The sequence below is a fragment of the Crocodylus porosus genome, unplaced genomic scaffold (genome assembly GCF_001723895.1).
Source record: "Crocodylus porosus isolate Cpor-Errol unplaced genomic scaffold, CroPor_comp1, whole genome shotgun sequence".
In the NCBI taxonomy this organism is placed as follows: domain Eukaryota; kingdom Metazoa; phylum Chordata; order Crocodylia; family Crocodylidae; genus Crocodylus; species Crocodylus porosus.
Window position 1 is genome coordinate 19,582,200 of NW_017728917.1, and position 17,518 is coordinate 19,599,717.

General features: G+C 47.2%; 1 protein-coding gene across 2 annotated transcripts in view; it reads right to left on the reverse strand.

The window, feature by feature from the left end:
• Positions 1–566: 566 nt before the first annotated feature.
• Positions 567–17,518, reverse strand: part of COPG1 (coatomer protein complex subunit gamma 1) — a 29,751-nt gene continuing 12,799 nt past the window's right edge. For both annotated transcript variants that reach the window (XM_019536857.1, XM_019536856.1), the window contains exons 8-24: positions 17,047–17,133; positions 16,771–16,928; positions 15,506–15,639; positions 14,391–14,458; positions 13,374–13,562; positions 12,611–12,706; positions 10,843–11,086; positions 10,394–10,469; positions 9,865–9,968; positions 9,196–9,321; positions 8,673–8,741; positions 8,089–8,231; positions 6,191–6,362; positions 4,750–4,847; positions 2,514–2,652; positions 1,685–1,783; positions 567–1,159 (exon numbers count right to left, since the gene is read on the reverse strand). In XM_019536857.1, coding sequence (XP_019392402.1) covers positions 1,029–1,159; positions 1,685–1,783; positions 2,514–2,652; positions 4,750–4,847; positions 6,191–6,362; positions 8,089–8,231; positions 8,673–8,741; positions 9,196–9,321; positions 9,865–9,968; positions 10,394–10,469; positions 10,843–11,086; positions 12,611–12,706; positions 13,374–13,562; positions 14,391–14,458; positions 15,506–15,639; positions 16,771–16,928; positions 17,047–17,133 — 2,133 coding nt within the window. In that variant the 3' untranslated portion in view covers positions 567–1,028. The remainder of the gene's footprint in view (positions 1,160–1,684; positions 1,784–2,513; positions 2,653–4,749; positions 4,848–6,190; positions 6,363–8,088; positions 8,232–8,672; positions 8,742–9,195; positions 9,322–9,864; positions 9,969–10,393; positions 10,470–10,842; positions 11,087–12,610; positions 12,707–13,373; positions 13,563–14,390; positions 14,459–15,505; positions 15,640–16,770; positions 16,929–17,046; positions 17,134–17,518) is intronic.

A 17,518-nucleotide genomic window follows, 5' to 3' on the forward strand; every position in this document is an offset into this window, starting at 1 on the left:
GGCGTCTCCCCCCGCCCCCAGTCTGAGCCGCAGAGAGAAGGGGAAGCCGGGCCGGGGGGCATCGCATGTCCTGCCCCTCCGAGCAGGTCCTCTGCAGCGGGGGGTCAGAGCTCGGGAAGAGCCAGGTTGGGGACAGCCGAGGGGCGCGAGCCACCGAAGCAGCCGCGCAGGCACCACGCTTAGGATCTGCGGTTTCCCTCCGACGCGCTGGCGAGAGGCCGCCCGTGGCTGGCTGCATCTAAGGGCATCCACGCCGCGCGGCCCAGGCGGCTGGGGAGGCCAGGCGGTGGTGGGAGCGGGTGGCAGTAAGCAGGAGACACTGCCTGGGGCAGGGGGGCAGCACTGTCCAGGGGGCAGTGACCACCCACAGATGCTGCCAGCGGTGTCCGTGGTGGTGCCTTTCCATAGGGGGTGCACCGCCACACTCAGGTGGTGCACACTGCCCCCTGTCTAAGGGCAAGCCGGCCTTGCCGACTTGCTAGGGAGGTGCAGCGCCTGGGAAAAGGGTTGGTCTGTCGTGTTTGAGCAAGATACAACTGGAAAAGAGCCAACTTCTAGAGCCAGGATCAGAAGGAATTTTATCCTTTTAAAACAACCACATCCCTTTTTATTTTGGGGGCCTTTCAAAGACATAAAAACAGTAGGAGAAATTAGAGGATGTAACACACTGATTTTACGGGTTCTCACTGAGTGCTGCCCAGTGGCTGGGCTGCCATGACAGGAACAAGTAAAAGGGGCTTCGTTGGCAAAACATTGCAAACTGCTGCTGTATCCAGCAACTTGGTATGATGAAACAGGCTGACTTTGTAAGAGACCAATCAAACATTTCATAAAATGTATTGGGGCTTACAGCCACCATCCTTGTATTGCGAGAAATCCAAATACCCATCCTAATTTTACTAAAGAAAAGAAAGTTGTTGTAGCGAGTATGATTTCCATTCAATGTCCAGAAAAAGAGAGAGCAGATCACCAAATACATCCTCCCTTTATAGGCCCTGCACGTCAGAGAACAGTTCCAGAAGGGCAGTTTAGCCAACGGAGGCCATGACTACATCGACAGGAAGCTCTTCTCCGCTGCGGGCCGTGACTTGCATCGTCACGGTATCTGTCAGGACAAGACGAGAACGCACCAGGAGGTCGTGGCCACCCCGAAACACACCTGGGACACAGAAGAGATGGAGGAGAGAATTAGGTGCTAGCAGGTCCCTGGCTCAGGTCCCTGGCTCACCCACCCAATTCTAATGGTACCATGGCTGGAGCAGATGTAGCTCTCCAAAAGAAGGTCAGCTGAAGACAGGCACAGCTGGATGGCTTTGAACCTCACAGGAACACATTAAGACTGAGTTGATCACTAGCATAAATCTAGGATAAAACCTGCCAAACCAACTTAAGTTTACTTCTCTGCTTTTAAGTCTAAGTCTAAGATACCACAAGACATTCCCAATTTCACTATGAGCTACATCTCCTATAAACAGCCTCAACCTGTAATTCAAAATGGGTGACAGAAGTTGCGGGGGGTGGAAAGTGTGACAGGGACAGACAGATTTATGCATCTTATATAGAGCTCTGGCAATTTAGGGACAGGCAACACACGGGATGTGCTAACAGCATGCCTTGAGCAGGCAGGTCCACATGTCCCAGAAGTGTCACACGAGACACAGTAAAGATCCCCGCCACAACTTACCTGCAAGGTACAACGTGTGGGAGTTCTTGTTGTCTGGCACTTTATCTGAGCGCTCACATGGCTGCATCCCTAGGAACTTCACAATATTACTGACTGCCTCTGTTTAGAGAAATAATGAAGTATCATAAGCATTTTTCATGACAACCCCTGGAGGTGACACAACCATCCGAACATAAAAGACAAGCTCCTTGCCCCAAGAGGATTACCCTATAGCTCTACAAGGTAGCTCTTACTACGTGTTTGAACAGACCCCAACTCACTGTTAAATATCTTTGGACACTATCACAATCTGTAGCAGGAGCAAGCTATAGGACAGCGGGTCTTAACCTTCCAGCCCTTCAGGCTGGATGAGTGGCATCAGAGAGGTCTTCAGATGCAATCCAGCACCCCCACATCCATCCCCATGCCCCTGAACCAGCCTCACACAGCAGAGCAGTCTAGCATGTAGCACCACATCATCCAAGTCATGGGACTCCCCTACCGGTCTGGGAATTGGGCATCAGGGGAAAAACAATTAACACAGTCCCTTGCCACTACATTTCCAGACCCCTGGTGAGCCCTGTGGGCCAGATGACACATCCAGAGGTTGAGCAGGGTTGAACTGTTATAGGGGGAGAAAAGGGCAATAAACTTAAGACTAATTCCCAGCCTACCACATCCAGAACCCCTAACACAAAACAACATGATGAGGGCTTGCCATATAGAGCACGCTAGGGGCTTTTAGGAAGACCCCAAAGAAAGTGACAGCTGAAAAGGTCCAGGATTCAGACGTTGCCTCTTGCTGGGAGGGAAATACTAGGAGATCTGCTAGGATCAGAGCCTGCCTTACCTTCCAGTGTTTTAATGGTGGATAAAGTGAAGGTCTCTTCCTTTTCATACTCATCACCCACTTCATCCCAGGCTGCTCCAAAATTCGGTTTCAGAACCCTTTGGATGTGATCCGCTACTGTGACCTCGATATCTTCAAGCTGATGGTGAAAAGGAAATTTAACCAAAATAAAATTGCTCCTAGTTTTGCCCTCTACAGCAGACAGCTGTAAGCCTTCCTTCATTACAGTCAAGCAGTCATATTCATGTTTCACCACAACTTTCCTTGGAATTAGTGCCCTGTCCCCTTTCAAGGTGGCTTGAGCAATACCATTTTGACACCATTTGTTTGCTGTAGGTAATGGAGCTGGAAAAACCATCAGGTTCTCCATGCCCAGGGTTTGATAAACTGATTTCCCATTTTGAGCATAGTTCTTAAATCTGCTACAAATGAAAGTGTGAAAGATATCCAAGAGAATGGACAACACAAAAATAAAAATTCAACAAGAGATGTCAGTACCTGGACTTGCATTTCTGGTACACAGAGAAACCTCCCTGGAGTTGGCTTCCCAGTTTGTACCATGAGGCCCAAGGAAGACTGAAGTTATGTGGACAGAGTATTTGCTGTATTTGGAAAGGATCCTGCATGCATTAGTGTTGTAACTACTACCTGTCACCATCCAGCACTTCACATTATTCCAGTCACATTTTCGTGAAATGCAGAACTTGGGTCAAAGGAGGAGACTCCCTCACTGAAGCATATTAGAACTGGTCAGCAACCTGCATTCATTTATATATTCCTCTGCAGGAGTGCAGTCATTATCTATTCGTTATTATATAGTTTAATGGAATATATTTGCTATTTCAATTCACTCAAGTGCCTTAGTAATGGGGGAGGGGAGGAAAGGCTCTCTCAATGTGGCAAAAGATGAGCATCTCACTATGCTGCTCCCCTTGCAGAATCCTCCCTACCCCTCCTGGCTTGATGCACTTCACACTGCTTTTCCAGCGCTTCGTGCTGACTCACTGCCCAGTGGTTTCTATAATCAAATGCATCAGCAGAGGAAAGGGCAGGGGATGCATGGCAAACAACTACTGCAGTCAGAACAGGTTAAGGTTCAGTCATGTCATTCCTGTCCCCCTCCAAAGGGCACATTACCCCACCCTGTAAAAAGCAACTGAGGCTCTGGGCTGAGTGCAAAGCAACTTCTCCGCAGTGGTAACACAAAACTCATCAACAAAATCAGCTTGTGTGCTCAGAAGTCCTACCTGGATCTGGTAATAGGCTCAAACAGAACCCCTTACAGAGGCTGTTAATATAGGCCAGAAGGAAGTCACCCCTTGCTTCCAGGTTTGAGGGCCAGAGCAGCCACATGGCATGGGAGGCTGCAATGGACTTTCCCTGGTACCAGAGCCAGGAGCTCTAGCACATGAAGAGATGCTCACTGAGCGCTAGAGGTAGCCAAACAGCATCCTTCATTCATTAAACAAGCTCCGCTACTGATAGAGCCCACCATTTCCTGCTCAGAGCACTGGCAGATTATTTTTAAGTCTGTGGCATTTGCTCAGGAATGGAAGGAGGTTTATTTACTCAGAGCAGAGAGCCCTGCTGTGTAGGAGGGCTGCTCGCACTGGCAGGAGTCATGTGCAACACAGACAGGAACCACGCACACTTCTCCACATGGCTTTGCCAGCAGGCTGAGAGAGATAACACAGTGTCCACAGAGATGGAAGTACTGATAGGAGCATACACTAGGTTAGACAGTAACCATCTGTCCATGCTGGTACTGTGTAAGTGGGGAGGCTCAGATATTCATTAGAGCTAGCTTGGCCCCCAGGAGTCAAAAGTGCTGCCACAGAGACTGCGGAGAGAAACTTAGTTTAAGGCAGCGGAGGGAGGTGGCATTCTTTCTGGTAGGCGTGCCACAAATAGGTCCCACACCCTTCCCGCGTGCTACTCCCATCCCCTTCCCCTGCTCAGCATTCTGCTCCCTGCCCTATCTACTATTATTCTGCCTGCCCCCTCCCTGATTTGTGTACCACAGAGAGGCTGTAGTGTCCGTGCCACTTGTAACACATGCTACAGAGTGGCCACCCATGGTTTAAAGGAAATTCCGGTTTTCCATGAAAGAAACCCACAGAAGGTGTCCAGAGTAGCTGCTTATGACCAGATATTTCACTATAAGACCAAAAAAAAACCCAGAAGCACCTCGGCACCACTCAAGCTCCAATTATCAGCTCTAAGACCAGTTCCTTACCACATACTCATCCTCATAACCCTCATCATCTGTTTCACCAGTGTTTGGGTCACAGTCCTTGACGGTGAATTTCATCATGCAGCTGAATGTACAGGCCACTAAGAGGGGAAAAGAAAGAAGAGGCAAAAGGTTCATGTTGCCATAAGATATGCATTTCTCTTTATGCACTGGAGCGTGTTCAGAATGGAGGAACAAGTATCTCAGGGCTCCTGGGTTCTATCTTCAGTCTGTCACTGACTTGACCTCTGAGTTTGGGCAAGTCATCTCTCTGCTCTGTGCTCCATTCTCCCAAATGTGAGCTGCATCTATTTTAGACATTCAGGCTTAGTCGTTGTTAATAAATGCAGTGGGTTGAAAGCACTGTCATAAAACACTGACCTTACCAGATGAAATATCATCATTCATTGATTCACTGGACAGTCTCAAATACCTGCAGGAATACTAACTAACTAGGCCTCACAAGTTCTTCTAATGAAGGAAACAATATACTTATCTAGGGGTCAATTTACATACCACTGAAATGACCAAACTTCTACTTTACAATGCAGTGGCTGATTAATATCACTCGAGTTAGGATAGGAAGTAATGAACCGCTCTAGCTAAAACTGAAACTGCCAGGTGAATGACAGGCTATACAGAAGGGAACTGTTACTAGAAAGAAAACCAAAGTATGGAAAAGGGAGGTTTCAATTTCTGATTGGTGAGCAGGGCGTATGATAAATATGCTGGAGACCTAGCTCTAGGACTCCTAATAGGCATTTTAGCAACCTGCTTTTCTGTGGCTTCTGTAATATTTAGCACCTCAAAACCATATGCCTGTGAAGTAGGGAAGTTTTATAACCCCTGCTTTACAGGTAAGGAACTGAGTCACAGGGGGGCCAAGTGACTTGCTAAAGTTGCACAGGAATTATGTGCAGAGCATGGAACTGAACTCATGTCTCCCACGGCAGTCTCCCAACCATTTTAACATCCTTCCTCATTGTCCAAGCACTCCCACCTTTGGTCAGAAAAGCCACAGAGGGTTCAGCCAAGGATGTTTCCATGCCAACAGGTGAAATAATTACTTGTAATAGGTTTCATGAGACAGGGTGGGGATTTAGGTTCAATTCATTAGTGTAACAACTTTCAAACACAACTCTGAAAACCTCATCAGTAACCAGCATCACAGCAAGTCTATTTTTGCCACAGAATTCTCTTACTGTCAGAGAAGAGAGACAAAGGGCAGTGCAGAGCCTGGCTTTGAGATGCTATGGGGAAAATTAGGAAAAAGAGAGAATACACCTTCCCAGAAGGGAACTCTGAACAAAGAGAAACTGATCAATGCAGCTGAATGCTGCACCCAGTTAAAGGCTTTAAACAAATGGCTTGGACATAGGGCAGAGTGTGAAAGAGAAAAATGGTATTGGGGAATGGGGAATACCACTGAGCATGGCCTGCTTACCTGCTGTTGGGTCCTCTTCAGGCAGTGCCACCAATGTATAGCAAGTACCAGGCTGATTATAAACCAGGCTTTTGGCAGGCACATAGCCAATGACCTCATACCCTTCCGTAGGCTCCATCTGCACTGTGACATTCTCCAGAATCTGATCGTTCAGGGTGTTTGTGCAATCAAACTACATGGAGAAGAAAGCGAAGTGACAATTTGAAGCCACTAGTTATGGACATAGCAGTTGGCTGTGTATTATGTAGGCAATTGCTTAGTGCAAACCATAAATTCTAACCCCCTGCAACCTAAAAGCAATTGCTATCTGCTGGGATGCGAACCTCTATATAGGGACTTCAGACAGGGCTACAGTGATTGGATTTCTTTATGATGAGTCAGAGTTGTACCCCAGAGCAACTGGCCTTTCTAGCTTTTCAGATGGGAAGTTCAGCACTCCAAGGGACATAAATGCTTCTGTCAATGTTGCACAGGAAAAGAAATTAAAACAAATAAAACAAGAGTCCTGTGGCTTGGCCTCAGCCTCGTATATGAAAACACACAATTCAGAAGTGAAAGACGCTTCTTAGCTCATGTTAAGTCCTTATTCGCCTTCAGTGCAGAGTTCTTGCCTAGCAATTTGCATGCTGTAGTTTTAAGCATTTCCAAGAAAACAGCTTCTGTCTCCTCATCTGAGAGAGTATTTCCAAGTCTAAAGATCTTTACTATAAGGTAGGTTGAATCAATATGGAGCCTGAAGTTTCCTCACTCAATCTTATGGAAGCACAATGTCCTAGAGTTGAAATGGATGTGGTACTTCTAAACGCTTGAGCAAGGGATGAGAAAGCAAGACACACAGCTTTTGTTTAGGCTCTGATCCTGACTCATTATGTGACCTCAGGCAGACCGCTAACCTGAGAGCTTACCCATGTGTAAAATGAACGATGAAAATGTTTGCATGCATCTCAACAAATAGAGAACTAGAGCCCTCAGCAAGAGGGTCAGGTAAGCATAACGTGATTCCTCATAAATTAGCTGCAGAACTCTTCGTGGCCTGGGCTGTTGGCAACTGCTGTGGTCAGTAGCCCAGGCTGAAAAGATTAGCATGCATATCTTGAAGCATGCCACAAATGTAGCAGAAGCGTGTTAGAGACATGGCCAATTAATGTGGATACCCAGGTATGCACAGCATGGGCTTCAAATCACAGTAAGTGGCCTATCCCTTTCTAGATTAACCTTATCCTCTCAAACTAGGGAATGCTCCCCACTCACTATGAGCAAAGGTTTTGAGCTATGAGCTACGTAGTTTTGCTGGTGGAACTCAAAGTATGCCAGCAAGACGGCAAGTGCATGCATACCCATAGCTCCAGAGGCAGGACAATCTCCTGTGTCTGCCAGCAGGTCTCCAAACATCCCGGTACCAGACATCAGCCTGCAGGAATCATGCGCAGACACCCCCATGCCAGCTACCACACCCCTTTAACAGCTGTGCCTCCCAAGAGTGCACATCACAACCTGCCAGCACAGCTGCTGCATGACAGCAGAGCTCCCAGAAGCCAGGCACTCTGGTAGCTTCCCCGTGGCACCTGCTGTGTCACAACAATTGCTGGCAGCAGCAACGGCAGCCTAAGGCAGATGAAGCCAAAGCCCTCTCTCCTCACTGCTGAGTGAGAACAGCACCACCTAGCGATTGCCCATATGTCCGTCACTGGAACTGTGATGTCTGCATAGATGCTTGGCCTAAATTTGCGTTCACTGGGTTCTGCCTCTGGGAGAATGCCAGGATAGCTCACTTCTGTGGTCTACCCTAAACTACAGAAACCACTCGCTGGGCTGTTTCTTCCCAACAGTGTTCTTAAACGATGAGGAGGTGACTTTTACAAGCTTATTTCAGCCCAGCGCAGCAGCCTCCAACCCACCTGGAACACCATATGGCTGAAGAATGTGTGTTTGGTGCAGCGGACCACATACTCCGTCTCTGATTCTGTGAGAGCTACAGGCTCTGGAGAGGACTTGAAGAGCGGGCCCAGGCCCCGGAACTCCAGGATCGCTGCCAGTTGCTCTGAAATGCAGTTCACAGAACCAAGATTATTTTCCACAATTCCTGAAATAGCAGGTCACATTCAGAAGCAGCACAAAGCCCTTGTGTTAAGTCACCAGAAGGTGGCTCAGCAAAGAGCTATCCAGCAACAAAAGCCCTCACTGAAAATGCATTCACAAACCAGAGCCAAAATTTATCTTTTGCCTGGGTTTGTAATTTACTTAATTGAGAATCGCACACAAGGAGGCTCTGGGTTTGGGGGCATAACTAGGCCCCAAGTAGGAAGTAATTCCAATTTGGCTTGAAACTTGGAGTACAGCTGTTTACATCTCTGCTGCAAGAGTCACTTCAGAAGGTCAAGTGTTGCAGGGATTAGACAGGCTCTAAAAATTACTTGGCTGTTACATCCACACCTTGTCTCTATTTAGGTGTGGAACAGGAGAGGACTTGCATTCTGCTTACCTTGGAATATTTCTTGCCGTGTTGCTGCCACTTTCTCTGGCTGTTTGACCACAGCAACAGGAACATTTTCTGAAGCGGCAGAAGCAAAACAGGATGAGAATGTAAGGGAGGACTTCACTGGCTTAACACACAAACCACCATATCTGGAGAAGGATCTGGCCTTTAAGAGTATGATGGAAAGCTGCTATTTGTCTTGCTAGACATTGCTTTCACCCCAAGGAGCACGTACACAGAACTACTGGGCTCCTATCCTGAACTTCCAAACTAGCTTTGGAATAAAAGTATAGCTCAGTAAAAATTAATGGTCAGATTAAAACAAATTGTAACCTGAGAGAAACCAGGTTTTATCAACTGCAGTCTCTGGAGAAAGCAAAACCTCCCCAAATTCAGATAAAATAATTGTAGCAGCAGATGGAGATGGACTGGATGAGACCTCTCTATCACCCAAGGGCCAGAAGTTATGAGGTTACAGAGTGCTTGAGCTTAACACCGAGAGGAGCATCCCCTATTACTCCATGGGTACCTGCTCTTTGTTCAGGGAGAGGAGCAGTTGCCAAAGGAACAGACTTCAGATCAAAGGGTTTCTCAGAGGGCTCCAGAGTATATTGATGCAGTGCCCTCTCCAGGCCAGGGATGGATACTGTCAAGCCTGAGGAAAGAAGGGAAAGATCCCTGAAGTCACCGACATCATCTATTCCATTTGCCACCATATCAGAATGCAACAGAAATCCCTACTCCTGCTCTTCTTTACTGGCCAATATTGTTCTGAGCACGTCACAGCTATAAGGATATCATTTAGCCTCCCTGCAGATGGCATGCTGAATTTACATGGACATTCCTGAAAATATCATGGGTACTTTTATGCAAATCATTATCATCCCCACAATAAAACAATTTACACACCTCTGGAGTGCATATGGTTGCATCATTCAGGGTCTGAACCTAGCTATGCAGCACATGGCCATGCACTACAGTACAGTCTGGCCACTCAGTCACACTAAAGGTGTGTGCAGACCTGGAAAGCAGGGTAGTGTCACATGCATCTTATGTCTCATGTCAACTTCATAAAAAGTACTAAACCCCTTAACACTTGTCCCCTGGTCTTCAGGCAATGACTAGTGTAACCAACTGACAAACACGTGACAGTCTGAAGGATGCCCAAGCTTCCTGGAATGACTCTGTCTCCACATACCATTCAGGATGTAGCCAGCATTGAGAGCTTTCTGCTTCTGCTCCAACACATTTAGGTAGAATGTGGCTCTATCTCTCACTTCATTGTCATCATCCATCACACATCTGAAAGCAAAATACAGAACAAGGCTCAATGCGAGGCATACAAATCCACGCAAGCCATATCCCAACAGCTAATCCACCTTGGTGACCTAAAGGAACTGAGAACATGTCCTGGGAAAAGCCAGTAATCTGTAACTGATTCTAGGATCACGCTAGCAGGATGATAAATCACTACCTCACCATCCCTTACAGCTTCTCAGGGGCCCTCAGACTAGTTCTACAGCACTGAATTCAACTGCAACACGAAAATCTGTAATGGGAAGCATCATTCCTTGTATAGTCGTCTCCTGAGTCATCCTGACGTTATTTCTTAACTGGGACAGGGCCCTCCAAGATGCCAAAAAAATCCCAGGCAGGTACACAATCTTAGAGCATTTGAGAGGAATCCCAAAGATTTCTGGTAGATGAGGCCAGCTCTTCTCACTCACCTTTTCAGTAGTACCAAGATACTGGGTAACATCTCCTCATTCTGAGCTCCAAACTTGGCCAGTGCACTCACAGCACCTGCAGCAACAGCAAAGTCCACAAGATTAGCCAGGAGAGAACCAAACAAGGAGTTTCCTCTTTGGTTTCTGACATTATATGAACTGTCATGGTAATAAGAGGACACAAGGCCAGGAGGAGGAGGTGTGGGGCGGAATGCTGGCCCTTCTTCCTCCACGTAGCAAAGCCTCACAACTCACACAATGCAAAAGTCTTGTCCATTTTTTTTTTTAAAGACCCACTAGGAACCAGACCAAGTACGAATGCATCTAAGCCCTCAGAGTTAAAACCAGGTGTAGTGACCCACTGAAAGCCCTTTAACTGAATCCAGTTGGAGCGAATGACTGAACTCCCACTCTTTAAGGGGACAGTGATTTCTAGACCTGCCTCTTACCTGCCCGGACCTCCTCATGCTCCAGAACAACCCGGTTGTAGATGAAGCGAATGTATTTTGAAGGATTATTGGTCTTGGGCCCTTCTTGCCCCAGGAGGTGGAGGATTCGGGTGGCCAGGACAGTGAACTCGCAGTCCTCAATGAACTCGCACAGGTGAGACAGACCTGTCTCTTTGCTTTCAGAGTTCTCCTCAATGATGCTGATGATACAGTCCACAATGGCTCGCTTATACTCAAAGCCTCCCTATGTGGCAAAGGGAAGCTGTTGGTGAGAAAGTTAACTGACCAGGAAGGAAGTTGCCCATGACTGAGGACTTCTCTTCCATGTGTGAAAGGAACTGGGTGGCAGCACAGCCCTGCTCAGGGCACTGGGCCAGTTCCAGCTATGCACATGTGCATGCTGCCTTTCAAAAAGCAGCAGCCAACCCACACATGCACTGACAGAGCCAGTGTGTCCAGCCCTAATATTACACGGAGTAGGGGTGCAACATGGCCATTAGCTCTGGAATGAACAAGGAGTTCTGTATAGTCAAGTTCTTCATACAGCTCCTTCCAAAAAAGGCAAACAAACACGTGCCAAATAAAAAGCAGACATTAATAAAGGAAGGTGCAACCATCAGCACACCTTCAAGACAGACTCCATTTCAAGCCTCTCAGCCATTAAATTCATTACATGAACCAGCCATATGGGAGGAATCAAAAAAAAAAAAAAAAATCCTTCTCCCTTCTAGTGCCAGACATCTGCATATGACTCAAAGGAATCGATTAGGGATCATCTCTGCCCCAGTAGGGCCTAAGGGCAATAAATTAGGACAGCGAGATAAAAGATCAGCATCTCCCCTGGCACTGGGTATCACATTATTCTCAGCTGTTATTTAGTTGCCTCCATTATGTGTTCCAAAGGATGAGACAGCTCTATATCCTCTTCCAGTATATGCGCCTATCTGTGGGTGTTTTGAGTATCTTCTCAGAAGCTATTTTGGGTAAAAGAGTCATAAAAACAGAGTGGTCTGAACTCCAAAACCATATTTCAAAAGGATACCAGCTACCCACACAGAATCTGCAAGAATGGAATGTTCCATTTTCAAAGAGCAAGATAAAAGGTCTTGGTTTGCTCCAAAATGAAAGGTTTTAATTGGCAGAAAGTGATGTCATAATAAGCTATTGATGCCAGCTAGGCAGCAGGCATATGTTAGACCATTTAGAAAAGGTTTCAGTAAACATCTGCAAAATGCCTTCCTGAAATCCTGTCACTGACTGCAGCAGGGAATAATGGCAGATAGCAGGGATCCCTCCCAGATCAAGGATCCTTGGCAGCAGCAGAGCAAAAATCATTCAGAAGGATGGCGTCAATTCATTTCTCTCTAAAGGACAAAGCTGCTTAGAAGCAGTTGTCAAAGTGGAGTGGGGGACAAAAGCAGGTCGTTCAAGTGTTATCCAGACCCAGGCTGTCAGCAGATCTGTGGTTACGAGTGTTTGTTTTGACAGGTAACAAAGTACTGAAGCAAAACCATACGCTTGCACAGGGAGCCAAATAAAAAACAACATGCTTTAAGATTTTTCATGATGTCAGTTTGAAAAATTGCCACAGACTTGGCCTGTCACTTCTACCGAGTGGGCAGGCTGCCTCTGAACTGCAAGTTTTCCAGGGCACACAGCAGCACCTACTTCGTGGCCCTTAGATAAAAAATAAAAATAAAGAGGGAATCTGATTCTGACCAGGTCCCTTAGGCAGTCCCTGAGTCCAGTAGCGAGCCTGCTGCCTTACCTCTTCCCGGAGCATTGTGAAGAGGAAGTTCATCAGGACTGCATGCTTGCGAGGGTACTTCTGACACAGAGCGCTGATAGCCTGTACCACCACAACCTGGACAGGTTGGAGAGAAGTGTATTTACCCAGGAGAACTCCATCTTGTTTCAGTTAGTTTTCACCCACCTCCAAATGGGTTTTGGGCTGCAGAAAGATGCAGGCCTGAAGCCTAGATACCATGCTTTTCTTTTCACCCAGAACACTGGGTATGTGAACAGAAAGAGCTGCCCTGGGATGAGAAGGGACTCCCATCTCAATCTCAATTACCTCCTAGAGAAAGTCAGTGTAGGAGCCCAATAAACCTTAATTAAAAAAAAAAAAAAGGTTTTTTTTAAAAGGGCTCTCCAGAAGGGAGCCTACTAGTGGCTGAGGGGTTATATAGACCAGTGGGAGCCAACCTTTTCAGTAGGTGTGCCAAAATTAGGCCCACACCCTCCCCACATGCCACTCCAATCCTCTTCTCCTGCCCAACCTACTGTTCTGCTTTCTGCTCCCAGCCCTGTGCTCCCTGTTCCCCCTCTGGCCTGCTGCATGCCACACACAGAGGCTTCCTCTGCCAGCTGTGGCACTCTTGTCACCAGCTGGCCATCCCTGACAAACTGGTGTGGTTTGGCAATGACAGAACAGTTGATCTCAACAGCTCGTATGGTCCCAAGGTTTCAGAAGGCAAGCATGCACAGAGGAAGACCCCCACACGACGCCTGTTTGCAGGACCTCACTGTACCTTGAATTCATCTGAGATTTCTGACATGAAGGAGGAGATCTGCTTCATGAGTCGGTCAATGCTGCTCTCACTGCCGGTTTTCAGCAGCGTGGTGATAGCCAATGTGGCAATGCTGCGGTTGGAGTCAGTCACTAGGTTCTCCAGGTCCAGGTTACAGGCAGTTACAGCAGATGGGTGTTTCATGGCAACCTAGAGAAGAGACCAAGTGGAATTCCCTGAACAGATGGAAAAGGCTCAGCCAGCAAAGCCAAATGCTTGCAGCCTTAACACAGCCCCAGCCTCACCTAGCACACTCACGTGCAATAGATTCCATGTAGCGATCATGCCAGAAAAGTTATTTACCCAAGGGAAAAGATAACAGCTCTGACCCCCTGTAGACATATCCCCACACTGAGAGAGAAACATCGGTGGCTTGGTTTCTAAATGCCTTTTCTTCCTCTCTCCTCTCACTAAAAGGAGACCCAGGATCTGAGCCACCTGGCCATGCCTGCAGAAGCCCAAAGTCCTCATATAAGAGTCTTCAGTACTATGTCCCACAGAGCAGCGTTCTGCAGAGGTCCTAACCACTCAATTTACTAATCCCACAGCTCTTTCTTTTGGCGTTAAAGAAGATAAGGGATGAGGGCTACTCTAGTCTTTATGCTGGAACAAAATCTGCCAAGGGAACAGGTCAAGCATGAGGAGTAATTGTCCCCAACTGCATAACAAGAAGCTACTTCATCCTGAGATCTTGAGCCTCCAAAGGAAGTGCACTTCCACAGACTGGTATTAGATAGATGCCCATTAGCCAGCATGATCCGTTTTCCTCACCCAATGCTTTCTTGGACATTTTATTCTCCCCAGGAAGCACCAAGATGTAAGCTCTAGCTTGGAATGAAAGACGCAGGGGAGCTGCATGTGAGATGGGAGGCAGGAGGCTGATGAGCTTATAAGAAAAAATGGCGCAATCCAGCCCCTTTCTCCTCTCTGGAATCCAGACTTCGCAGAGGGGCAGAAGCCATTCAGAGGCCCACCTACCTTGTTGAGGGTGCGGACAGCTGCATACCGAAGAGCTGCCTTTGGGGAACTGCAGAACAACTGTAACACTGCAGAAAAAAGCACCAGAGGCAGAAATTTAGTGACCTCTGAACAAGACGGGCTTCCCTCCTCCCCAGGCACAAGATTCATTGTAGGGCAACAGGGAAAAGGAAAAAAAGATGTTAGCAGAAGATAACTAGAGGTGTGTTTGAGAGGGAGCTCTCTGGACTTACCATCTGCCCATGCCTATTCCAGTGCCCTAAGAACCACAGGGCACAGTAGAAGGTTACCTAAGCTGTCTCCCTCTCCCCTCCCCTACACCAGTGTCACCATAAAATGATCATGAAGCCATGATTTGGAGAAGTATGGTTTTGCCTATTGTGGAACCTGGATCTACCACCTTCCTACTGAACTATAATCTTTACTATTATTAAAACTGGATTTTTCTAGTTTCAGTTTAAATCCCAGTCCTTTTCAAGCACTGGTCAACTTCAAGGCCTTCTACTGTGGAGAGAGGACACATCAATTTGCCCTTTCTCCAAAATCCAAATGCATCACCTCAGTGCCATGCCTGACCCCCCTTGAGCTGTGAAACTAGTGCCCCAGATGCATGCTGGTGCTAAGTGGGTGGAATTTTCTTAAGGAAATCATAGCCATCTCTGCAGAGACAATCTACACTGAAGCGTAAGAGTGATGTAGCCATGATGGCTCAGAAGTTATATAAGAGACAAGGATTTTCTAGGATGATATCTTTTATTGGACCAACTATGGAGTTGGGATAAATACACACGTTTCTCTAAGCCCCCCCAGCCATGCTGTGCTTCACTTGCTGTGCCTAGCTTCCTATAATCAGAGACCCAAGGAAGTATGTCTTACATGCAAAAGCTTGTCGACTTTATTCCAATGCCAGAGTTGGTCTAATAAAAGATATCCTTGTCAGTCTACAATGAACGCAGCAGGCAGATACCTCTACCAACAGCCAAGACACACATGCAATAACAAAGCTCCAGCAGGCATAAATGTATTTAAGAGCCTTGTATCAATAGGCTAGTCAACAGGGGGATCTGTCACCCGGCCACAATCCCAATTATTCCCTGGCATAGCACTGGAATTACCTGAAACAGCAGGCGCCAATTCTTTGGCCGTGCAGGTGGGCAGGTTGACGATGGCAGAAGCAGCTTCGTAGACAACCATCTCATGCTTGTTTCTCAAACAGCTCTCGATGAAGTCAAACAGGGGGCTGTCACGGCTAGGAGATAAGTCACGAGAATAAAGTGGGCTTTAAGTACTGGGAGGACAGACAAGACTGGCTGAAAAAGAACAACTCCTATGCTAATGGAAGCTTCACTTTATTTAGAAAAGACTAATGGTAATAGTGGTCACTCTGCCTCACTCCATGAACAATGTAGGGCTGCAATCAAGACTCACTGGCTCCAGACTACATGCTCCTCCCCATTAGCTGGAAGACATATGGCAAGGGCTCTCAATCATTGGGTTGCCAGGCTACCGTGGGTGGACTGCAAGTGAGATTATGTCCTGTAGGCAGGTTAATTAACTGTACCGAGGCACTCAGGCATCATGCCAAGCTAACTCAGCACTGTTCCTTCCTAATGTCAGACCCCAGCACGTGTGGAACTCTTTGGCACTAGGAACACTTGGATAATGGGGACTAGGAACACTTGGAGGAGCAGGACAATGGCGGAGATGGGCTGTGGGGCTCTGCTGAGGTGCAGGTGTGTCATGGGATCCACAGGGTTATGAACCCTGACCTAGGGGACATGTGACATGCAGCAGTGCGGTTCTGATTCTGCCTAGCAGAGGACACTGGTACACAGAAATTAACCACATTAATTCCAACACAGGATTGAAAAATGGAAGACCTCAAGAACAGTTTAAAAAGAACAGGATAAACATGAAAGCAGTTTGACATACAGCTAAATAACTGGGGCAGACACACACAGCCTGCCTAGGAACAAAACCCAAAACAACAGGGAAATCGGCTCCCTTTTGCCACCTCCCTACTAGGTCTTAGCTGTGAATGAAAGGAAGGGGCTGCACTGCAGATTTTATGGGCCCTGCCACACGTTCAAATTATAGTTGGATAGAAACCAGCTACAAAGTTACTACACATTTTCAAGCAGTAATTTTGTAGCTGGTTGGCTCTTTGTATAGATGGATGGTCATTTTATGGCATAATAATTACTTCACACATGTGGCCAGTCTAAACGTATTACACATCACACAATTAACTGGTTAATTGTGCAACAGGTGGCAGGGGTCTATTATTTCTTAAACACACAGGTGACAAGACAGTCCCATGTGACGAGGCAGAAGTGTGGTCTAAGAAAAATCTTCCTCCATGGCAACATGGCCTTCATACCTTCCAGCCTCTTCCTCCAGCAGCTTGCTGGCTACCCGGATCATCATACAGTAGGCGAAAGGTGACTTCAGGCCATGACGCATGAACTTGCTGAGCATCTTGTTAACTGCAAGCCGGTCGTTCTTGCGCACATGGTAGAGCAAGCCAAGGGCGTGATACTGTACATGGAAAGAGAAAGCAAAGGGAAACATCTGCTCAGCTACAGACTGGGGAGGCCAGCAGAACACCAGCAGTACCACAACCCTGGTCTGCTGCATGCTACTGCAAGGTTCTTACCTGGACCATGATATTATCACTTGATGCAGCCTCCTGAGCCTCATTCACCCAGCGTTTTACCACATCGAAGCTGGTCTTCAGCAGGTGCTGTGGGGCCACAAAGCCGCAGAAAAACCAATAAGAACCTGTCCCAGTCTCGAATAAGCTTTGCAGTCACTGGTTCCTATTAACCAGAAACTAGCCCCACATCTTTTCTGACTCTGTCACTGCCCTATAAAGCAGCCAATTGCAGACACCAGGACCTAGAAGAATCAGTCTGGAAGGGACCTAGGTTGTGTCTGTGGCTCTGGTTCAGAGAGATACATCAACGATCTCCACCCTAGAGTACTAATGGAATTGGCTGAGGTCATTGCGGGACCCCTGGCACGGCTTTACGAGCACTTGTGGTGCTCTAGTGTGGTGCCAGAGGACTGGAAGATGTGGTTCCCATCTTCAAAAAGGGGAAGGAGGAGGACCCGGGAAACTATAGGCC